Source organism: Carettochelys insculpta, chromosome 2 (genome assembly GCF_033958435.1).
Source record: "Carettochelys insculpta isolate YL-2023 chromosome 2, ASM3395843v1, whole genome shotgun sequence".
NCBI lineage: Eukaryota > Metazoa > Chordata > Testudines > Carettochelyidae > Carettochelys > Carettochelys insculpta.
This window is the reverse complement of record NC_134138.1, coordinates 150,505,246-150,530,232: the sequence shown is the minus strand read 5'-3', so window position 1 is coordinate 150,530,232 and position 24,987 is coordinate 150,505,246. Positions and strand designations below refer to the sequence as shown.

General features: G+C 46.4%; 1 protein-coding gene across 1 annotated transcript in view; it reads right to left on the bottom strand.

Moving 5' to 3' along the window:
• CTNND2 (catenin delta 2) overlaps positions 1 to 24,987 on the bottom strand; it is a 747,444-nt gene that overhangs the window by 260,462 nt on the left and 461,995 nt on the right. Inside the window, exon 9 of the mRNA XM_074985959.1 lies at positions 19,400 to 19,613. Coding sequence (XP_074842060.1) covers positions 19,400 to 19,613 — 214 coding nt within the window. The remainder of the gene's footprint in view (positions 1 to 19,399; positions 19,614 to 24,987) is intronic.

Here is a 24,987-nt window from a genome sequence, read left to right as displayed (position 1 = left end):
ATCCCCTGCCCCAGCCCAGTGAGAGTGAGCGAGTGTGGGGGAGAGCAAGCAGTGGGGGGTGGAATGGAGTGAGTGTGGGGCAGGGCCTCACATTAGGGGCAGAGCATGGGGCACACAGTTCAGTTTGGCGTGATTAGAAAGCTGGCTTTCTACAGAAGTAATTTCAAGCATGCAAATATTCCCACTGAAGTTAATGGGACCACTTACGCTTTTGAATGTACAAAAATTAACACAGAAGCCAAAAACAAACCAACACATTGTAACAGCAACAGTTAAGGGTTAAAGTGCAGCTTTTCAAAGCATCAGTGATTGTTATGTCCTCTATTCCCGTTGACCTTCGGAGAGAGTTAAACACTTAACCGCTATTGTGGCTTTGAAAATATACCCAGAATATCTTTAATGATTGATTAATTTGGCGACTGTAAAAACTCAGAATTTTCAACTTAAATGTATAAATAAATGCGACAATCCTAGTTACATAAGACGCCTCTTTTCCATTTAATTGGCACTAGCAGCAACACAAGCATTTTATCTCCACCATAAATTGCTTCACTTCTGGAATAAAAGCAAGAACATTTTTTACCAGTCAATAGTCATCGAAATTACATGCAATGTTAGGGGCATCCCTGGGTTTAAATATTTCATACAAAATTTCTTTCCCTGGATAAGACTTCATATTCAATCTCAGTGTTGGTAAAATACAGAGGTCTTTGAAGACTATCATTAATCTACTATAAGATTGGTTGACAAGTTTTGTAGGAACGGGCTACATGTCTTTGCAGTCAAAGGCCATTTCTACACAGGCAAGATCTTCTGGAAGAACAGTGCCTTCTTCTGGAAGATCTGAGGAGCATCTACACATGCAAGACGCTCTTTCCGATTTCTTCCGGAAGAAGGTGCCCCCTCTTCCACATTCTGTATTCCGTTCCAGAATCAGGAAGAGGACCTTCTTCCAGAAGAATCTTCCGGACGAAGGCATGTGTAGATGTTCCTGGACTGCTTCTTCCGAAAGAAGCAGTCCTCCATGGAGGCAGCCTGCTGGAGAGTGGGGCCACTCTAGACACCCCCCAGCCGGCCTCCATGGTCCTTAAGTCCTTGCAGCCTTTAAAGCTGCAAGGACCCTGAGACCCTGTGGCAGGAAGCTGATTGTGAGAAACTGGAAGCATGTGGAGGGCTGCCTGCCACACTCCCCTGAGGCCCCGCAGTGCCCAGCGAGACCTGACCCACAGGGATGGCTAGCTGGCCACCACCCCGCACTGCCCAGGGGAGCCCCTGGAACCTGGACGAGGGCAGCCAAGCCCCCATCCTGGCTCCAAAATGGAGGGCCCCCTCCTGGACTGAGCCAGAGCTCCAGGACCTCCTGGGGCTCTGGTGTGATGAGGAGGTACTCCGGGACACCAGTTGGCACCAGAGGAATGCCCCAGCTTTCACCCGCCTAGCCCAGGGCCTGGCTGCCTCCCGGACACTGGAGCAGGTCAGGTGCAAGGTGAAGGAGCTGCGGCAGGAGTACATGCAGGCCTGGGACAGCGCCCATAGATGTGGCCATGCTCCTACCAGCTGCCCCTTCTACTGGGACCTTTGGGACCTCCTGGCTGCAGATGACACCTCCCCACCCCGCGTCACCATGGAGACAGCCGCACCCAAGCCCCCTGCCGCACCGGAGGAGGAGGACGAGGGACCCACCCCCGTGGATGTCCCATCTAATGGGGAGTCCACAGATGGGTCCCTCATCATCACGGTGCCCTCCAATGCCAGCAGCCAGGCCCCTTCCAGTCGGGCATCACCCAACATATATAAGGCCACCTCGGGTAAGCGCACACAGTGGAAAAGCACAGTGTGGGGGCGGAGGACACCTGGGCCCCAGCCCCAAGCCCTAAAGCCCATCCCCAGTCAGGGCCCAGGGCACACCCATGCCTGCGAGCAGCACCCGGCTCCCCCTCTAATGGAGTGCCCCCTGAGCATGCTGAGGCCCCGTCTCCCAGGCAGCAGAGCTGCATCCGGAACCCCCCATGGCTAAGCATCTCCGCAGCACACAAGTCCATTGCCAGGATGGGCCACCGTAGATAGTGCACCGGCTCTGGCATCATGTCCCAGTGGCTGCCACAATAAGTGCAGGCAAGCCCACATGGCGGCCTCCCCGGCACATGCCCATCCCATGGGTCCATGGTGGGGGTAACTAGCTGGGGAGACAGGGGCCATGCCACCCAGGTCCCAGATGTGGCACTGACTTCCCCCACTGCCACCACCCTCTCTCTCCTAAGAGCGGTACCATCCAAGGTCTGGGGCAGCTGGACGAGGAGCCCAGGGCCTGCCAGCCCCATCCAGGCCAGAGGACCCAGCAGCCTACCAGCTGGGCCCGCACCAGACCCCACTGCGCGGTGGCCACGGGTGTGCTGGACCCGCCGCAGCCGCCATGAGGACGTGGTCACAGCCTTCACAGCAGCCTTCCACCACCAGAACGCCCTCACTGAAAAACAGTTAGCCCTTGATGAGGCCGAGCTGCAGTGGAGACAGGATACATGGGGGGAGGTAGTGGGGATGCTCAGCACACTGTATGGAATCCTAGCAGGCCAGCCCCCAGCCCCCACCAGCTGCCCCCCTAACAGTCCTCCCGGAGGTTCCCCTGAGGCCCCCCGCTGGCACCCCCAGCTCCCCCCAGTGTCCCCCGAGGCTCCCGCTCCTGCACCCCCATCCTCTCCCTGCTGCACCCCCAGCTGCCCCCCCACATTCCCCCCTGCTGGCCCCCCAGCTGCTCCCATGCCCCCAGCCCATGACCCTGAGGCCCTGGCCACCCTACTGCCCCCAGGCCTGCCTGATGCTACACTGAGGGACCCCGTAGCATGGCTTGTGGCCAAGGTGGGCCCCATGGAGGGTCGCCTGAGCCACAAACCACCCCTCTCTGGCCCCTCTGCTGAGTCTGGGCCAGATGCCGACCAGCCCTACCTGCTGGTGCTTCCAGCCCCATCAGTGCCCCGCAGGGGACTGTGCATCTGGGTCCAGGTTTAGGTGCCCCTGCCCCCTTACCCCCATGTATATAGTTCACTCCCTGTCAGGTTTTGGTTGTTATTTTTATTATTCATCATTTACTATTTACATTGTCCATGGTTGTTAATGGTTCAGGGTCAAATATATGTTAGCATTCAGCACCCCGTGTGTCCCTGATTACCGTGGGGGACGGTGGGGGATTGTGAGGAGTGGGGTGTGTGCATGGGGTTGTGTGTAGGGGGGTCTGTGGGGAAGGGTGCAGGGGTTAGTAGTCCCCTCAGCCGAATGCCTCCCAAAGTGCCTCCTGGATCCGGAGCCCATCACAGTCGAGCCGCCAGTTGGGAGCTGTAGTGGGCTGCTGGTAGTGGGGTGCCAGCTCCGCCATCCAGTCCTGGGGCAGGGTCCCCTCACATGCCTCGATGAGGTTGTGGCTCATGCAGCAGGCGGCCACGACGTGGGTCATTCTCCACCCCCACATCGAGGCACGAGGAGACACCTGAACTGCACCTTCCAACAGTCAAAAGCACACTCGATAGGATACCGGGCCCGTGTGAGCTTGGCGTTAAACAGCTCTTGGGAGGGTGTGGGGTGGCCAGTGTGTGGACGCATCAACCAGGGCTGGAGTGGGTAGGCTGGGTTGCCCACGAAGCAAAGAGGCATCATGACGTCTCCGATGGCATGCTCCCACCTGGGCACGAATGTCCCGGCCTCCATCCTATGGAACAGGGTGAAATTCCACAGGATCTGTCCGTCATGTGCCCTGCCCAGCCAGCCGACATAGATGTCTGTGAACTTCCCATGGGTGTCCACCACTGCCTGGAGCACGATGGAGTGGCACCCCTTGTGGTTGATGTATTGTCAACCACAGTGGTCTGGGGCCCTGATGGGGATAGGCATCCCGTCAATCGCCCCGAAGCACTGGGGGAACCCAAGCATGGCGAAGCCCTCAACAACTGTGTCCAGGTCCCCGATGCTCACCAGCCGCTGTACCAGCATGTGGTTGACGGCCCTCATGACCTGCAGGGGAATGGGCGCATTTGTGGGCATCTGCAGAGGGGTCCCTGCCCCCCTCCCATTCTACCCCCTCCCTCCCTACCAGCCCCCCCACCACTGGGGGACCCCTCCGGCAGCAGCCATGTGGTATCCTTTCTGGGCTAGGCCTGCCCGCCCCCCCGGTCCTGCTCCCTCCTGATCGGCGCCTGGGGTCCCCTGGCCCGCTGGCCCCCTCCCTCCTGCCGGTGGGGCAGGGTCTGGGGCAGGGCTTACCTGGAGGACAACAGTCCCAACATTCAATGTGCCCACCCCAAACTGCTGCCTGATGGATCAGTAGCTGTCTGGGGTGGCCAGTTTCCAGGGGGCGATGGCCACGTGCTTCTCCGGGGAGAGGGCCGGCCTCATCCAGGTATCCTGGTGTCATAGCATGGTGGGGTGAGCCAGCTGCAGATCTCGAGGAAGGTCTCTTTCTTCATCTGCAGGTTCTGCAGCCAGCGGTCATTGTCCCACTCCCCCATGACGACCCTGTCCCACTAGTCCCTGCTGGTGGCATGGGTCCAGATGCACTGGAAAGGTCGGAGGGGGGCCGGCAGGGGCTGTGGGCATGCAGGACCCAGGGGCCTGGGTCTCTGTCTCCACAGCAGGCTGAGGAGGGTGGCCAGGAGCATGGCTAGCGTGCAGGTGAGGGCAAGCTTGCTGTCCTGCGGCTGCTGGGGATCCATGCCTGCCGGTCAGCGGGTGCTGGACAGGGGCCTGGGTCTGGCTAGCTGAGCACAGATGTGCCTGGCCTCAGCAGTGTTTGCAGGGAGGGGCTGTTTGGGTGGGGCCCTTTAAGGGGCCATGCGGCCGGCAGTCCCGGAAGGGCGCCCTGGCTGTGTGACCCCATCCGTGTTGTTTCCTGCCCTGTTCTTCCGGAAGAGTGCCACTGCATGTGTAGATGCACTCTTCCGGAAGAAGGGACAGCTCTTTCGAGGTGCTGTTTGATGTGTAGATGCACACACTCTTCTGGAAGAAGGTCTTCTGGAAAAAGTGCCATGTGTAGAAACGGCCAAAAAGAGGAACTTAAAAAAAAATGTTTTAATAGAAGTATAGCTGATTCCTTAGCAATGTTGAAATTCTTCTTTAAAAAGATTTATTTAAAATGTTAGAAAATATCAACAAAACATGGAACCTGAGAGTGAAATGTCCTTATCTTGTGGTAGAAATGAGGAATGGTTTATTATAGACTGAAGCAGTCATAGCTATTTCTGTTCATCATAGTAATTATTTATAACAAAAGCCATATTTTCCATTCTTAAACTAAACATACCTATAACATTCCCAAGAGAGATGCAGGTCATAAGAGATGAGGAATCTTTTTGGATGTTGATTACACCAAACATTTTTGTTAGTTAATTTTTGAACTAAAATTCATTTTTCTGGAACACATGAACTTATTACAGAACTCAATCATTCCATACTGCTAAGAATACTCCCTCCACATTTTTTTTCTTGATTTTCTTTTTTCATTTTTGATCGTCACCCTAATTAGATGAGAAGACTGTTTCACTTGCTTGAAGCATAAAAGCTTATTTAAATTTAAATGAAATTTAAATGTATAGTTTTCTTTTTGTCCTTTATTCAGGCCCTGGTTTATCTGTTATACCAATTTAACACCTCTTTGATTCAGTTTGAATTACTTTCTCAACACAACTTTATGGGGAACATAGGTATATATTTCTATGATAAAGATGTATGACATTTGGTACATTCACTAAATCAACTGATTCGGAAACTTTTTCAAGAAGCAATTAAGTTTCTCTTAAAATCAAATTTGAACTAAAACATGAATTACCAACTAATTTCTCCCTTCTGTATTTTTAGAGATAAAATTCATAGTTTTCCTTGCCCTTTATATTGCCGGTAGACTAAAGCCATGCCTCAGTCATTTACATTTTAATATTGTCCTAAAATAAGCTGCTCAGTGCAGTAAGAAATTATTCGCTGCTTTATTGTTTACAGTCACATCTCTCTATAATCATCCGCTTGCTAAAATCGTATCTCAGCCAGACCACATACACAGGGTTTGATCAACAAGTGCCATAATCATTTCAGGCTCCTGCTTGAAAGATGTTTACTAATTCAGCAAACTTGTGTGTGAAGCAGTATCTACTATTCCACTCATTGTGACTTTTGTTCTTTGAGGAGAAATGAAAAAGCATGGACTTCTGTCTGAGGTGAGGGGAAGGAATCATCTATGAGAAACATCTGTTGAAACAAAAAAGGGTGTACTGGTTGAGTGCACTGTCGTTGATCAGTTCTACCCTTCCCAACAGCAGATGCTGAAGATACCTGTGCTACCTTTATTAACACTGGTTAATACCATCTTTGTGTTAACCATAGGGCAAGTGCAGCAAATTCTGAAATGTAGTTACGAAAGAATGCTCTTAATTAACTCATGAAAGCCAAAGTGGAGCTGTAAATCATGTATGCTTTGCCATCCCTAATGAGTGGAGGCGGGGAGCTTATTTCACCATCCAGGTTGTGCCTAGATTGCTGAGAACTGTTGGCAAAAGATACGCAAATTACACACTACACTTGCATAGCTCTTGTTGACAGCAGTGTTGGGAGAGGCTTTCCTGACATTTGGCCTATCCACATGTTGGGAAAAGCCCCCTCTGCTGAGACATCCCTTCTTCCTCATGGAATGAGGAGACAGGAATGTTGGCAGAACGCTCCCAAAGTGTCAGACTTCTGTTGAGAGACCTCTGGTCTTCCGACGGTAACCTGCAGTTTAGACATAGACCCCAAGACTGCAAGTTAATTTTATACCATATTCTGTTCTTTTGGAGGAGAGATAGCTCAGTGGTTAGAGCATTGGTCCTGTAAACCCAGTCTTGTGAACTCAGTTCTTGAAGGGGCCTTTCAAGGGTCTGGGGCAGGTTAGATAAAACAAAACAAAAAAACTGTTAGGGAAGGTGATAAGTCCAGCTGTGAGTGCAGGGGACTTGACTCAATGATGTCTTGAGGTCCTACACACCCACACCCAGAGTGAGAGCCCATGTGCTACAACTCTAGCCAGTAGCTATTGGTAAAGTGAAACAAAAAACCTTTCATGAGGAGGTCTGAAATTCAAAGATCCCTTGTAAAAATGAATACAGAGCATAGATAGAGATATAGATACATAATACCATATATAGAGAGTTGTAGCACATGAACTCTCAGTGAAGGAAACTAGTGCATTGTAGTTCTCCTTTACTTCATGAGGGAGACCAAAGCTGCATCCTTTATTGCAGGCTCTGCAGAAAAGTATGTATTGGCACTACTGCCTTTCACTTTGTATGTACACTTATATTATTGGGCTGATTCATTGGTCCTCTTCATTCCTTTTATACTGGCTTCACCAGTAAAACTGCTTGCTCTGGCCACCAGCATACCTCTGGCTTAGGGGTGGGGGTTACTGCATGAGGAAAAGAGTTGGTATAATAGCTCTATGCCACACATCTCCAAGAAATTCTGACATGACTGGAGAGTTGCTTATGAGAGAGACTGAGAACATCCTGCAAAATCCTGAATTAAAACTTACTCATTAGAATGAACCCTGTTGAATTAAGGTTAATATCTGTGGGGTTCAATTGTATTAAAAATGCAGCTATGTATGTGGTGTTATTGCCTTTATGTAACTTCTTGCAGAAGAGTAACTAATGCCATTTTAGGGAAAAGGTTTTGTGTGTAAGGTGGGTTTCCTAGGGAGTACTGGGGGTGAGGAGAATGTAAATGTCCCACTTTTAATTCACCCCTTTGAAGGAAAAAAAAATGTCTACAAATTACGTGTACCTAGGAATATCAGACCTAATGATGTACTAAACGTGCTACAGATCTGCTTGTTCTGAAGCTCTGATGAACTTGTGACCACAAAGGAAACTCCTTGGATGAGGTGTTGAAGGCATATTACAACCCAGCTTAAAGGTGGGGTGATACCTGGTAAAATTACTAGCATAGGTGTCGATTTTTTATTGTTTTTAATATTTTCTCTGTACTGCCATTACTTTAAGAATGAAAAGATGAAAAAAAGATCTGTGTGGTATCCATAACCATGGGTAGTCACACTGCTAACTGTCTCTGAAGGGAACACAAGTAAGTATGCTTCGGCAGCCTGTCTGCCAGAGATGAGAGCAGCGAAGGCAGGTGCACTTGCCCTGAACTGAGACAGCTTTTTTCAACTATTTCTGGCTGCTTATATAGACACTTTGCATCACAGGTGGACAATAGTATGTTAGGGGAGCCCTGAGGATATTACAGTTTACACTGATGTTTAAGCTGGACACCAGCTGGCCAAAAGAGAGATGTAAAGCTGGAGCAATGCCAGATTTGCCCACACAAACCTGTCTCCTGGGCCAGTTAGAGGTGGAGCAAAAGGGGGATTCAAAGGAAGTGATTTAGTGTGGAGAGATTGGCTGAAGAGAAGGGAAAAGAGACAGAATATGCAGAAGGAGCCAAAGACACAGGAGGGAGGAATCTCTGGTTCTGAATGGAGGGGAACGTTCTCTTGGACTGATCACAGGGGTTGTGAGAGGAGGCTGCACCTGTACACACAGAGCTGTCATCTTTGGAGTTGGATATGGCTCAACATCTAAACAAAACCACTAGCTGAGCACTGGATCAAGTTCAAGATCCTTAATGTACTGCAGCTGGGCTACCTGAAAGACTGCCGCTCAGCCTAGCATCAAGATAGCATCAAGATTTAGTATGACAAATATGCTCACCACCCATAATTATACTATATCATTAGGAGAGGCTTGTGAAAAGAGGGAACAGAGATTTCTCAACTGCCAAACCTTAGTAGCAGAATTCCCTGCCACAAGAGCTCAGAAGGATCTAAGTGCACAATCCCTTGCTTTCCCAAACACGTAAAAATACAATACGACAAAAACCCACCCCTCTAGCACTGATTGGAAGGCTGAAAGAACTAAAGTAAACCCCTCTGCTTCATGGGATAAACGTGGTATAGAAAAAAAGATAAACTGAGAGGCAACTGAAACTTACAAAAGAGGACTTAATATATCACATTCAACTTTTTTTTCTTTTTTACAGTGAGATTTGGAGCCCGTTTAGAGGTGCTTTCCATACCAAAGATGTTTTCCTTTAACCAGTTTTTTTTCCATACTTTTTTTTCTATATTCTGTATTTTACTAATAAAATGCTTTTATATAAGCAAAATGGATATGGAGATGGTTACATCTGAAATAATCACTCTTCTGAGGAAAAAAATCACATGATCTGTGACTGCAGGGAGGCTGAATCAGAAGTGGGGAAATAGCAAAAGTATTTAGTCAAGGGGCAACCATGTTATAACCCCTCTGCAGGGGCAGTGGGGTGACTAAGAGCTAGTCCTGGCATAAGGAAAGCAGAAGGGTGCCGAAGCTGGGTCTTTCTGCTGCTCTGCATACCCCACCATGCTCTGTGAGGTGAGGGTATCATATTATTTCATACAGCAATAATCTGCCAATTTAGAAAACATACAAATTTAGAAAATATACTGAAAAGATAATTCCTTTCATTCATCAACTTGCATATTACCATGGATTATATCAACTTCTTGAATCTTCTTGAAGACTGATAATCTGCATAAATGAATGCAAATCACGGTGAAAAATTAAACTGGGTGAGGCACTCCAGAATATTACCAGATGCAGCACATGTATTTTAAGAATATTTGTGCAAGATTATTTTAAGCAAAATGATTATACAATGACTCCAGCAGGATTTAAATAAGACACTGCTCGTCCTTTCACAATACTCAATTTATGGAAAGAAGATCATCCAGTACATAGCTACATTTAGGCACTGGATGAATACATTCTGCTATGAACAGATTTTATAGTGCAAATGGTCCAGATGCACATATAAGCCAAAGCCTAGAGTCTAAAATTCTCTTAGCTTGCAAAAAGATCCACTCGCTGCCGCAGGGCTTGTCCAGACGGGGCTCCTTTTCAAAAGGACCCTGGCTACTTCGAAGTCCCCTTATTCCTATGAGCAGGAATAAGGGGACTTTGAAGTAGCCGGGGTCCCTTCAAAAAGACCCCCGTCTGGATGAGCTGCGCGGCGGCAAGCCGTGTCAATTTTGAAGTGCTGCGGCCGCCCACATGCTAATGAGGCGCTGAATGTGTATTTCAGCGCATCATTAGTAAACTTTGAAATGGCCATTTGCATGGCCATTTTGAAGTCTTTGGCTAGTGTAGACGTAGCCTACAAGAATTGCAACAGCTAGAACAAGTCTTTTGGTTCTCATATGATTGTATGGCTTCTCAACCACATAACGTTTTATGCCCAAACAAGTATCACGTGTGCACTTTAAAACTAACTTTACAGTAACTTGTATGTAGACACATTATTTTTACTCTAATTCTTCCTACCTTACTTACAGTACCATAGAGTCTAGGAGCAGTTCCTTTACGTTCAACACTGCTTGCTTAAACAGAAATTGAAAGCTATTAAGAGCTAATTTTCTGGGATTAGCAGGAGCAGAAATGTTATCAGAGTAGCACCTTGTAGTTACCAATAAGTTAAATAATTTTTCAATTTAAATTTGGAGTTTGTGTACCATTCACAAAGGATGAAACTACCAGAGAGTTCTACAGGACACTCCAGATGTTTCACTCTATTGTAAATGCAATTTTATACAAATTGCTGTCCAGTGTTTAGAGCTGTCCAGTGTTTAGGCCACTAGCCTAGGAGGCAAAGATGTATGTTCAAGTCCCTGTTCTAACAAAGACTTCCCGTATGACCCCTGGCAGCTCATTTAGTCTCTCAGGTCCAGATGCACAAAGGTATCTTGGTACCAAAGATGCAGTTTTGGCTGCACTATGACCAATAAACTGTCAAACCTTGCAGGCGCCTATGTTCACTTGGTGCCCAAGTTTCAATCTCCGGGTGTGCGTGCTGCTGCCTCCATCCAGGCCTCTGAATGCCCACCTAAGTCACAGAGCAATTCATAAGCCAGAGAAGATATGGGCACAGCTGACTAACTTGTGCTCTGGTTTAGAGGCCACCTACTGGGCTGGCTCCCGTTCAAGACTTTGGTGGAAAAGACGGTGACTTCCAGTGCAGGGTTTACAGCACTTGCCTGGGATGTGAGAGGCCGAGGCTCAATTTCATCTTTCTCTGCCAGAGGGGGAGAGAAGATTTGCACAAGGGTCAGCCAGGGCTGCAGCGACTATGCTAGGGGATATTCTCATGGAGAATTCCCTCTGTCTCTTCTGTTGAAGCTGTGGATAAATAGTGAGAGAGTCATCGGATCAGGAGAACTGGACCTAAGGTCTCCCACCTCCTAGCTGAGTGCAGCAAACACTTGAGTACGGTCCTACACTTTCCCACACTCACACTCACCGTCCCCCTCTAGCCCACAGAGGAGTAAAATACGGCCAGTGGCATCAAACATTTGGCTCCAGCTCACCATGGCCCAGCAAGCTCCCTATTTGCCCCAGCTCCACGCATCACTCAAAGTGGTCAGCAACAGAAACCAGCAAGCATCTCTCTGCAGGGTACTACCTTGGGGGAAAGGACTGAGCATGCACCCACAAGCACTGCCCCTGCAGTTCCCATGGGCTGATTTCCAGCCAATGGGAGCTTTGAGGATTGTTCTGCGGATGAGGACAGCACATGAAAACTCCTGTCTCCCCAAGGAGTGTGCTACACAGACACTCACAGTGGCCCCAACAGCTGGCTGCTTTGAGCCTGGGCCATGAGCTATCTATGGTAAGCACCTCCCAGCCAGAGCCTGCACCTGGCATCCCACACCCTCCTGCACCTGTGCCCCTAGCCACAACCCCTTCATGCACCCAAACTCCCTCCCTCACCCCACACCCCTCCTGCACCCATGTGTTGGGGCTGACTGTAAGTTATCTCTGCCCCTTTTCTTGGACCCATCCAGCTGGATCTAACCAGACGCAGCTGGCATGGAACCCCACCAGATGTGTAATCAAGTTCTGGGAAGTAGGAAAAAAAAGTGTTTCCTGCCAGGGCCTGCTTGTGGATGTATATGCCCCTGGGAAAAATTGGGGGGAGATGATTTTAAATGGCTGGGAAGCATTGCCTGAGTGAGCAGTCTCATCTGTGGACCTTGGCTTTGTGGTTGCCCAGGGACTCCCCATGATGGAGCAGCACCCACTACCAGCCTTAGAGGACAAGGATGGAGGGTCTGGGACTGTCTGTAGCTGAAGGGGTATAAGTATTTGATTCTCACTCGCTTCCTTGTGGCGAGAGGCTCATACTGAGTAACACTTAAAGGCTGGGAGACTTAATATACTATGTCAACAAAACCTATTATATCTATGCACGTGGCATGTTCTCACTGAGTGGATCAGAGCCTCCCATTAGCCCAACACCTTGTGACCCAGCAGGTCACAACTACCTCCTGCATCCAAACTCCCTCCCTGATCCTGACTCCCCTCCATCCCCCTGCTTCCCAACCCTAGGTCAGAATCCTCTCCTGCATCCAAACCCACACCCAGACCCTGCATCCTTTACTGCACCCCAATTCCCTGCCCCAGAGCACAACCTGCTTCCACCCAACCTCCATCCCAGACCCCACACTGCCTTCCGCACCCCAGTTCACTACCCTGAGCCCTCTTCTACACCCAACCTCCATCCCAGAGCCTGCATTAATAGAATAGAAAAGTGGAGCCTGTGACCACTCACCAACTTAGAGCGACTGACTCTTTGATTCTTTCCCCCACCAAAAATTATTGCTGACCCCTGCTCTAGCCCAGCATTTAACTATCGTAGAAGAGTTACTGGGTCAGAGACACAGAGAAAATGGTTACAGAGCCTGGTGGCCAGGACATCCCCTGGGAGTGGGAGACACAGGGTCCAGTGCTCCAGTCACTTCAGATACCTATCTCTTCCCATACACTGTAGAGGGAATCTAGGCACCTTTGAATTGCAGTCTTGTTCCTGTGATTTTCTAGGCTCCTAAAAGTTAAGAATCATCTTTATGTACAGTGGCACAGCTGCACAATTGTCGTGTTTTACTGAAGACACTACTATGTTGGCAGGAGAGCTGCTCCCATGAGTATAGGTCACCCACCTCTCCAAGAGGCACAAGCTAGCTAATAGGAGAAGCTGTCCCATCAGTATAGCACTGTCTACACAGGAAGTTTGGCTGATATAACTGTGTTGCTCAGTGTTGTATGGGTGCTGGAACTAGGGGCTGGGGGACTGCTGCGGCACCCCCAGGCTTGAGTTAGTTTCCATTATATATGGGGTATACAGTTTGGTTTAACGGCTCTCAGCAACCCCACAACAAAAACTGTTCCAGTGCCCCTGCCATGCTGTGAACTTTTTCACACCCTTGAGCAATGCAGTCACACCAGTATTGGCCCATAGTGTAGACCTGGCCCTAGGCATTGTGATGCTGCTCAGCATTGTAATGCCTCAGTTCTTTAGTGGATCTGGGCCTCTGTGTTTCAATTCCCTATCTGTGAAATAAGAACACAGGTTCTCCCTACCTCACAGGGGTGCTGTGAGGATAAATACATTAAACATCAAGGCACCAAGACACGATTGGCCGGGGTGGGCGGGGGTGGCCTATGAACACGTAAGATAGGCACAAAATTGTGATGGGACTTGAATGAAAATAGGTTTTCAATAGGATGAATGGATAAGGAACATTGCAGATATAGTCAGACATGTTACTTACCTGTATATAATGTGTACTATTGATACGTGCTAAGACGAGATCTCCCTTTCACCCCATTCAAGGAGCTGACAGCAACCAACAGAAGCTTCCTCTCCCTGGTGCCTACCATCAGCTTAGGCTCTGCACCTCAGCCTGGGGGAGTCAAAGGGGGCAGTTGCCCACAGGCCTGGCATTTCAAAGGGGTCTGGAGCTCTGGCAGCTCCTGCTGTTTTAGGCCCCTTTGCAAAGCTGTGGCAGCACGGCTGCACCTCTGCACGTAGCTGTGAGGGAATTTGCGGGGGTGAGGGGGGCAGTGCCGTGGTCCAGGCAGAGCTGAGAGCTGTGGTGTGGAGCCAGGGACCCCTCCCCGCCTTGCCCTGGCCTGCAGCAGCTGTTGGCCCCACTGATTGTCCTAAAAAATATTCTCTCGCGCTCCACTAGAGGAGGCTACTGAGGGTTATTTTATCCCTTCTAGAAAAGGAGAAAGGGAAGAAGTGGGACTGGTGGCAGCTCCCCTACTAGAGTCTTTACAGAGAGTGAACAAGGCCTGGGCCCCAGAGGTGCTGGAACTAGCGGGGGGGGGAGGGCAGGGGGAAATGCTGCAGCACCCCCTGGCTTGAAGGGCTTTCCACTTTAGTTCAGTGGCTTTCAGCTATAAAAATAGTTCCTGCACCCTTCTGGGCCCTGATTAAGATACATAAGATACCCAATACCAGTCTGGCTATCGCAGGATTCAAGCTTTTGCGGCATCGTGCACACTTCTTTAGATGGGAGCTCTGCAAAGCACTGGTTCATTACCAAATCTGAAGTGTCTCCCATACAGAAATACAGCCATGGGCCCCAAATAACCCGTCTGACATATAAAGCAAATAAAAAACCACAATGAAGTCCTGAGTTACAAATGGCTTTGATTTCATTCACTCTGCCCAGCTCTAGTCCCATCTCCCCTTTTGTATATGCTCAGTACTCTTTCTGACTGTGATCCTCCCTCGTAGCTACAGCTGTCACTGCAGCTACCGGTTACTACGATTAGAGGCCAGTGTGACACCTGTCATTAGTAGTCGCATAGTTTGAAGACAACCAGTCTGAGGGCATGTTAGCTTGTCTTTTTCACTGGCAGTGCATGAGAATTCAAAGATCTATTACTGAATGGGTGAAATAGAGAGGGTAGATCATTCTCTTTAAAAATCCAAGGATAATAGACTCTTTGGCATTACGGCACACACCATGAAAACTTCCATTACAGCTACTGAAGGGGCATGTTAGCTCTTTGCTACTCATTCGCTCCGAGTAAGCAGGCAGAGTGCTCCCAGGAGTCAGGAGACAGACAACACTACCAAGAGGAGAACAAATATGTTGACATTGAAGTAGTAGTTTAATTTTATTAGCTTTGTAAGTAACTGTGTTACACAGCAGGATGCATCATCAGAGTGCCATGTAGCACGGCATTTTCTTGACAAGAGGAATCTAATAAATCCTGAATAATAGGTATGAGATGAAAGGTGTGATTATTAAGAAAAAAAAATAAATAGAGAAATCTACACTTAAAATACATCATGGAGCTCATTCATATATCCTTCAGCAAGGACACTCGCACATGGCGGGTGTTCTTATCAGTTATCTTAAACAGCAGATGATCTTCTCATAGAGTGGGAAGGAGTTGTGTACACTCAGCCTTACATCACTAAATACTAGATTATTTCCTAAATACTAATTATTAAATAAATTAAACACTAAATTAAATAACTATTAAATACTAAATACTAATTATTAAAATGGTTCAATGGAGATATGGATAATGTAAAAAAATTAGAGAGATCTTAATTTTTTGATCTGTAACATGAAATTAATTTTCATATCACTGACAAGCCAAGTGAAAGATCCAATTACAGAGGATTTAAAAATGTTCATACAATTTTTTGCATTACATATTTTCTTTCACATATTTGCAAGCACCTTCCTCTTAAAGGGAGAGCCAATCAGGCCAACCAGTGGGGAGTGGCAAAGAGGGCAGTTTCCTCAGTCCTGACCTTTCAAGGAAGCCCAAAGCTCCAGCTGCCACCTCAATGTCTGGAGCTTTGAGCATCTTTGAATTGCTGTGGCATCACAGGGCCGGCTGAGTGTGACTGAGAGGGAGTTGGGGGAGGCCTGGTGCTACGGTCCTAGTGGTCAAATGTCCTAGGCTCCTGCCCTTCCACCATTGGCCCTGCTCCTTCCTGAAAATGGAGGCTGGTCCCACTCCCCCTTGACTCAAGGCCTGCAGGGGCTGTCGATGGCACCAGAGCCGATATATCATGCCAATGCTTCACGAAAGTGAGTTCTACTCTTGCACAGTCATCACTGAAAGGGGGCCTCTCTCTCTGGAAAGGGATGTTGTAGTATACTGCTAATAGCAGAGAGAAAATAAGTAACATTTATGTGTAACCAGCACTCAAACTGGGTGATGGGTGAAAGGCAAAACTAATTATGTGAGTGCCATGTTTCCACTGTTAGGTTTTTCTACTAAAGCACTGTCTGCAGCATATTTTAACTATCCTTTCAGCTCCATACTTTTCACAAATCTCTAAGAACAAGCAACTCATCTTAACGTTTAGTTTAAGTCAGGGTTGTTTTGACTAAAAGTGGATGACAAAATCTTTAAAACCCTGAGAATTTAATAATGACTGATTGCTTGTTCTTTTGCTTCGGGGCTCAATAAAACAATACCCACACTGAATTAAAAACAAAGCATTGCCAGAAACAATTAAAGACAAGATTTTACCTTGCCATAGCAGGAAATAATTTCTTTACCAAACAATGATCTCTGGATCTGCATTTGTGACACATGGCTTAAGGTTTAGCATACTGGACAAAAAATGACCCAAATTTAAACTTTCGGAGACATACTGGTAGATGATATTTGTGTGTTTGAATGTATATTATTAGAGATTAAAAATGTACTAACCTCTTGGAAGTGTATAGCAAATTATCTGCCAATGATGGGCAGTCAGTTTATGGTAATCCCTGTAAAATAGAACTTGGTTCTGTATAAAAGACTGTTGGGTCCTCATCAATGTTCCCCCTGATTGTTTCCATCCCCAGCAAAATGTATTTTCTTATGTGCACCAGTGTGCAGGTGCTGTGTGACACAGCACTTTCATATTGGCGCACATAAAAAAAATCCTGTGGCAGGAGTGGGACCAAGGAGCTCTGAGTGTGGTAAAGGCCTCAGGGTTAGGGTGCAGCAGAGTGAGGGCTCCAAACGGGGATGTGGGCTATAGGGTGGGGTGGTGCTGAGGGGCTCAGGACTGGGAAAGAGGGTTGGGGTGTGAAGATTCTAGCTGGGGGTGCAGGTCTGGGGTGGGGCTGGAATTTGGGGTTCAGGAGAGGGGATTCATGTTTGGGAAGCAGCTCAGATCTGGAAGTTGGTGTGAGAGAGGGGTTAGCTCTGGACTGGGGGTCAGTGTGAAGGAGGGGATACAAGCTGTGGACTGGGGGTTGGGATGCATGAGGGGATACAGATTGTGGATAGAGGGTGTAGACTTTTGGGTGGGACCAGGAACGTGGCTTAGGGGTGCAGTAGGGTGCTCAGGGCTGGATCAGCAACGAAGGGTCCTGTGGCACCTTATAGACGAACAGAAAAGTTTAGAGCATGAGCTTTCGTGAGTTAACTCACTTCTTCAGATGCTGGTGTCTGAATTTGTGCAAGCTTCCTCGTGAGATTGATAGATTTCCATTCCATATGGCTAAATGCAGTGCCTTGCATGTTGTCAAGTATCAGAGGAGTAGCCGTGTTAGTCTGGATCTGTAGCAGCAACGAAGGGTCCTGTGGCACCTTATAGACTAACAGAAAAGTTTAGAGCATGACCAGCATCTGAAGAAGTGAGTTAACTCACAAAAGCTCATGCTCTAAACTTTTCTGTTAGTCTATAAGGTGCCACAGGACCCTTCGTTGCTGCTACAGATCCAGACTAACACGGCTACCAGGGCTGAATGGCACTCAGGATGGGACTTGGGCTTACCTGGCCACTCCCTGCTGGGGATGGCAAGGAAGGACACTTTTCCACTGGCCACAGCAGCTTGGTGCTACAGCTAGCAAAGAGGGGGCAGCCCCCATCTCTGGTAGCTTCAGAGCTCTCCCCACTGTAGCTCTGAGTACCTGAGAAGGGCTTATTGGGAAGCTTCACAGCTGTGCAGTTTTTGGGGATCTTGGGTCTTAATTTTTTTTAATCTTAGATCTGCTTAAGCATCATTGAAGAAGATCTCCAAGCCTGCTTGGATTCACCTCTGGAAAAAGGACTCTGGATTATAAACTGTGGGCTAATTCTGTAAGAACTCTTTGCAACTACAAAATTCAACATCTCTATTATGAATCCAGCCTGAGAAATACAGTCATATCTTTATGTGTGATGATCTTTATGACCAATGTGCTGGTATTTTTCAATAAATTTTAGTTTAAGTTAATAATAAACAGGTATAAGCATGTATATGGAATAAATTCTGAAATACGCATTGACTTTGGAGATTATGTGTCTGATCCTTTGGAACTGGCTGAATCTTATTTGACTTGGGTGTTTGGGTGGAGGCCTGAGGCTGAGTTGCTTTAAGGCAACTGTGTTGTTGACTACTGGGTAACTAGTAAGGAATCTTAGAGGCTGTTGTGTTCTGGTTTGGCAATTGTTAGCACTGGAATAGTCACTAGTTTTGGGGAGTGGCTGCCCCATTCTTTGCAGTTCACCCTAATTGGGTGACCTCAGTTGGTTCTCCTGGAGAACCAAGTCACAACAGTATACATTGTTCTGTATGCTATTTTCACAGCAGAAGAAAACAGTGCCCATATCCCCAACATACTACCCCCACAGTATTTCTATAAGAAGCAAAGAAGAGTCATGCAGGTTTTGCAGTATGTAGGATAGGGTGTAGCAGAATTCCATTCTGAAGAATTACAAGGTAAAAAGGCAAATGCAAAATCAATGATGGCATTCTAAGTACCAAGAATAACCTGTGTATCGAAAGCAATTACATCAAGGCCGTGTCTACGCTAGCCAAAAACTTTGAAATGGCCATGCAAATGGCCATTTCGAACTTTACTAATGAAGCGCTGAAATATATATTCAGCGCCTCATTAGCATGCGGGAGGCCGTGGTACTTCGAAATTGATGCGGCTCGCCGCTGCGCGGCTTGTCCAGACAGGGCTCCTTTTCGAAAGGACCCTGCCTACTTCGAAGTCCCCTTATTCCCATCTGCTCATAGGAATAAGGAGACTTGGAAGTAGGTGGGTCCTTTCGAAAAGGAGCCCCCTCTGGACGAGCCGCGCAGCGGCAAGCTGCGTCTATTCTGAAGTGCCGCGGCTGCCCGCATGCTAATGAGGCACTGAATATGTATTTCAGCGCTTCATTAGTAAACTTCGAAATGGCCATTTGCATGACAATTTTGAAGTTTTTGGCTAGTGTACACGTAGCCCAACACAGTCCTCCACCAGCGGTGGCTGTGTGGTGGTGGTGTGGGGGATCATCTCAGAAAATCACCCATGCTTCAATAAATATTTGTTAAATGTTGATTGGACTCACTCAATATTTCACCTGCTCAGAGAACCTGAAAGAGTACACTTGTTAGCGTATGACAGTTGCAGAGTAGGGATGATGGTGATAAAGCCAAAGTTTTTCTTTTTTTGTTTTCTTTTTTAAATGGAGCAAACGATTCATATCTCTGCTGCACAAACAGTACTAAGCTAGTACCTAGTTAGTATTTGATGTTTATGACAAAAAATACATAGAATCAAACCTGTGACCAGTTCTCTGATTTCCAGATCTGTAGACTTGCGAAGCAACCGTACCAATGCTGGGATACCACCACAGTTTTTCAGAGCAATTTTGTTGTCATCATTTGCTTTTCCATACACCAAGTTTCTCAAAGCTCCACAGGCACTACGGTGGACTTCTGTCATTCGATGATCCAACAGGTCCACCAATAACTGTATTCCTCCTTGTCTTCTTATCTGAAACAGCCCAAAGTGACAATTAAAGGCATTAGGCAATGAGCAGATGCAGCCCACACATTATTCAGTTTAACAACGCTGCTCAGAAAAAGGTTATATACCCCACCACCAATTTACACAGTAGTAGCTTGTGGTCCAAGAACACCAATGAGTTCATATGGTGCTGACTTTTCCCCTTTGTCAACATTGAAAGCACTGAAAGCAAAGCTCTTTCCAATGAAGACACCACACAACTGATAAAGCAGCTGAAACAATGAGGAGCCAGAACAACTGCCTCAGTAATCAAGTTCTGCATTGATCCTATAAGCTTAATTTCATTATCAGGCAAACTGGTTGAAACTATGCTGAAGAACAGAAGTGTCAAAAACACTGTGAACACAACATGTTTCAAAAGAGTCAACAGGGCTTTTGAAAAGGGAAATCATGCCTCACCAATCTATTAGAACCCTTTAGGGTATCCACAAACATGTAGGCAACATCTATACTAGCCCCTGCCTTTCGAAAAGGGGATGCTAATGAGACACTTCAGGATACGCTAATGAGGTACCACCATCAATATGCAGTGCCTCATTAGCATAATGGCAGCCATGGTGATTTGAAAGTGCTGCTTTCGAGTTGCACACTGCCCACGCAGATAGGGGCTTTTCGAAAGGACCCCCCGTCTTCAAAAGGCCCTTATTCCTATTTGGTTTTAGGAATAAGGGACGTTCAAAGACTAGGGGATCCTTTCAAAAGGCCCCAATCTACACATGCGGCATGCGATTCAAAAGCAGCACTTTTGAATCTCTGTGGCTGTCATGCTAATGAGGCACTGCATATTGATGGTGGTGCCTCATTAACATATCATTAAGTGTCTCATTAGCATCCCCCTTTCGAAAGGCGCGGGCTAGTGTTGACATAGCCATGGGGAATGGTGATCCTAGAGATACAACACGCTTGGATTTTCAGGTAGCCTTTGACAAAGTTCCATACCAAAGGTTCTTAAGCAAAATAATGAGAGCGAAAATCTTTCCATGGAGCAGTAACTAGTCAAAAGGAAGAAAACTATTTCAACATATCCATAACTGATCTTGAGAAAAATGGTTAAAAAATAAAGAGGCAAAGTTTGCAGATGCAAAATAAGTAAGTCCAAAGTTGACTATGAAACGTTACAAGACATTTCACTAAACTAAGTGGGTGGGGAACAAAATGGGGAAAGAAATGCAGTGCTGATAAATGCAGTCACACACATTGAAAATAACTATACATACAAGCTGTGTCTACACGTGCACGCTACTTCAAAGTAGCGGCACTAACTTCGAAATAGCGCCCGTCGCGGCTACATGCGTCGGGCACTATTTCGAAGTTAACTTCGACGTTAGGCGGTGAGACGTCGAAGTCGCTAACCTCATGAGGGGATCGGAATAGCGCCCTACTTCGACGTTCAATGTCGAAGTAGGGACCGTGTAGATGATCCGCGTCCCGCAATGTCGAAATTGCCGGGTCCTCCATGGCGGCCATCAGCTGGGGGGTTGAGAGATGCTCTCTCTCCAGCCCCTGCGGGGCTCTATGGTCACCGTGGGCAGCAGCCCTTAGCCCAGGGCTTCTGGCTGCTGCTGCCGCAGCTGGGGATCCATGCTGCATGCACAGGGTCTGCAACCAGTTGTCGGCTCTGTGGATCTTGTGTTGTTTAGTGCAACTGTGTCTGGGAGGGGCCCTTTGAGGGAGCGGCTTGCTGTTGAGTCCACCCTGTGACTCTGTCTTCAGCTGTGCCTGGCACCCTTATTTCGATGTGTGCTACTTTGGCGTGTAGACGTACCCTCGCAGCGCCTATTTCGATGTGGTGCCATGCAACGTCGAAGTTGAACATCGACGTTGCCAGCCCTGGAGGACGTGTAGACGTTATTCATCGAAATAGCCTATTTCGATGGTGCTACATCGAAATAAGCTATTTCGATGTTGGCTTCACGTGTAGACGTAGCCACAAAATGATAGGGTTGAAATGAGCCATTACCATTCTAAAAAGAGATCTTGGAGTCATGGTGGATAGTTATCTGAAAACACATGATCATTGTGCAGTAGAAGTCAACAAAACTAATAGAATGTTAGTGTCCATTAGGAAAGGGATAATTAATAAAACAGAAAATACCATAATGCCACTATATAAATCCATGATATGCCCACAACTCAAATACAGAATAAAAGTCAAAATTAGAATTGGGAAAAATAAAGAGAAAGGCAACAAAACTGATTTAGGGATACGGAACTGTTTCAGTTTCTGGAAAAGTTAAAAATATTGGAGCTAAGCAGAGATATGATAGAGATCTATGAAATGATGAATGGTGAAGACAAAGTGACTAGGCAAATGTTATTTACTCCTACATGCCACATAGGAATGTGAAAAAATTAATAAGTAGCAGGTTTAAAACAAGCACGGGAAGTACTTTTTTACATAACTCAGTTAAGCTCTGGAACTCATATCGGGGCATGTTGTGAAGGCCAAAAGCCCACCTTGGTTCAAAAGCCCACCTTGGCTCAAAAGCCCACCTTGGTTCAAAAAAGAATAAAATAGGTTTGCAGAGGATAGTTCCCTCAACGGCTATTAGCCAAAATAGGCAGGGATGCAACCCCACGCTTTGGGTGTGCCTAAATAACTGACTGTCAGAAGCTATGAGTGACTGACAAGGGGATGGCCTCTCAGTAAGGCCTGTCTACATAGCAGCGTTATTTCAAAATAATTCATGATGGAATAGCTAGTCTGAAATAGCTTATTTTGAAATAACACAGATACACACGCTTCAAAACAGCACCCATACCTCATTCATTTTTTTCAGGAATAAGGGGACATTTGAATTTTTTTTTTTAAATGAAGAAATCCCATCTACACTGCTGGGTTTTTTTTTCCAAAATGTCTCATCCAGAAACACGATTGCATGAGCTTATGCAAATGAAGCATGAGATTTGTAAATCAGCACTTCATTTGCATTCCTCCTCTGAAAGAGGAATGTAGTGGAAACATGGTCATAGTGCCATTGGATACCATTATGGCTTATTTCAAGCTAGCACTATTCTGCATCTTAACAACTCCTATTTTGGAATAGCTATTTTGAAATAAGCTTTATTCCTCCTGCAGTGAGGGTTTCAAAATTCAAAATAACACGCCCACGATTACAAATTTTTTTGAAATAGCATGTGCATAGTGTAGATGCTCTCAGAGTTATTTTTAAATAACTGCTTTTTTTTTAATGACTTTGCTGTGTAGACGTAGCCTAATTGTCCTTTTTCTGCTCATTCCCTCTGAACCATTTGCCACTGTAGAAAGATGTGGTACTGGACAAATGAAACACTGGACTGACCCAATATGGCCTTTCTTATGTAGGAAATTATAATTATTTAAGTATGATTAATGTTGTGGATTTAAATTTTGAGGAGTAAAGGCACTTCGAAGTAGCACGGGCACTTCGAAGGGCATGCAGCTACACGGATGCCAGCACTTTGAAGTTTGACACTTGAAGTTGCCACGGTGGAGAATTAGCCTAATGAAGTGCTGCATATTCACTGCAGCACTTCATTAATAATCTCCCATTGCCCTGATTAACACTCCCCCTTCTAAGTTGGGGGCAAGTGTAGACAAGTCAAAAGTGTTTAAATTGAAAGCAGCTTAAGCAGCATTGTTGTATCAAAGCCCAGGTTCAGAACTCAGATAATTATCTGAAGATAATCTATATTTCTCTCTCTCCCACCCCCCCACCCCCCACAGGTGTATTAACTGCCCTTCAGTGTCCCCCCACATAGTGTTCACCTGTCTAGGCATTCTGCAGGTTATGTACAAGGCACACTGGTCATTGGTGCAACCAGAGGTTGGCTGTAGATGGGGGTTGCATAATGTTACATCACATGAGACTCATGCCAGGAGTTCATTCATCTCTCTGTCAGCCTGTGCTTGGGTAACCAGGAAGAACACTGATGCTTTTCAGTTCAGAAGACACAAAAATATATCTGACTGACCTAAAACTCAAATACTACAAATATGATCTTTTCAATGAAAGATATTTGCTACTGTCTAAACCTGATACATTTACTTGTCAGAAACATTCACTTTTGACTTGATCACCAACCTTTTGAATCAAATGCATCTGCTTTTTCTAATAAATCATATTTTCAAACCTCATGGTTTGCATGAGGAGCACCTCTTTCACCTGTTTGTCGCAACACGCCACATTTACTGAAATAAATAGACTAAGAGCAGAACTTAATATATCAAGTACTAAACCTGATACATCAGTTCCCTGAAAGGTACATGAATGCTGAACTCTATATTTTAGTCTTCTGAGAGAGATGCATTTGTGATTTGATGGAATACAATGAGAGAAAATGTTTGGACCAAAAACAAAATATACCCAGTTATTCACTTGTTTTGCTGTGTGGGACATCAGTAAGAACAGAATGAAAACCAGGGACCACGGAGCTGGACAGCTTTAAAACAAAACAAAGAGGTGAAGAATGATTTTTGATAAGTACTTAAATAATTGGTTAGAAAAAGACTGAAACACTTAGGGAACAAAAAGGAATTTCAAGCAGGTACATCTAGAATAGACATTTTTCATGTATGCAGCAAAACACATCTGGCGAACTCAAAGGGTTCTGTTATGGTTCATGGATGAGCTGCGTCTGAGATCTCTCTCCATCTCTGCCTAGATACGGTTTCCAAGTGACATCCTTCTACCTCTATCTCTACTCGAGTGGAAACCTCAGCCTGCCCCACATTGGACCAGCACAATAAAAGCTCCCACCGGCCTTTCTACCAACTGTACTGCCACACGTACAGGGAGAATGAAGCTTTTGCCCCCATCCCCCCTTTGAAATCCTCCTAGGTGCACCACTTGCTACTTCTGCCTCTCTCCATTTGGAACCTGCAGTCGTACCACTCTTTGGCTGGATCCTTTAATGGAAGACCATTGTTTCCAGCCATACCTCATGAGACCCAGATAGCTTGGGTGCCTGCAAGCAACTTCTCTGTGGGAATCTATGACCAGTGGCTGATCATAGTTATACAAAACAGACTCTTCAAGAAACTTACTATATATTCATACAAAGGTATATAGTAATCAGAGAAAAATGAATGACACAGCATGATAGCTACAACAATAAATAAAAGTAATATTAGGTGGTTCTTGTATTGTGGTTCTTATCAGTGGGGCTCAAAATGCTTTACAAAGTAGGTCCTTATCGCTATTTTACAGCTGAGTAAACACAAGCCTAAATGCTTTTGATCTTAGCCAAAACCTTAACTTCCGTATCATAAAAAACACGCAGTCCTGTAGCACCTTAAAGACTAAAATTTATTTATTAGATAATGGTCGCATCTACACTAGCCCCTTCCTTTTGGAAGTGG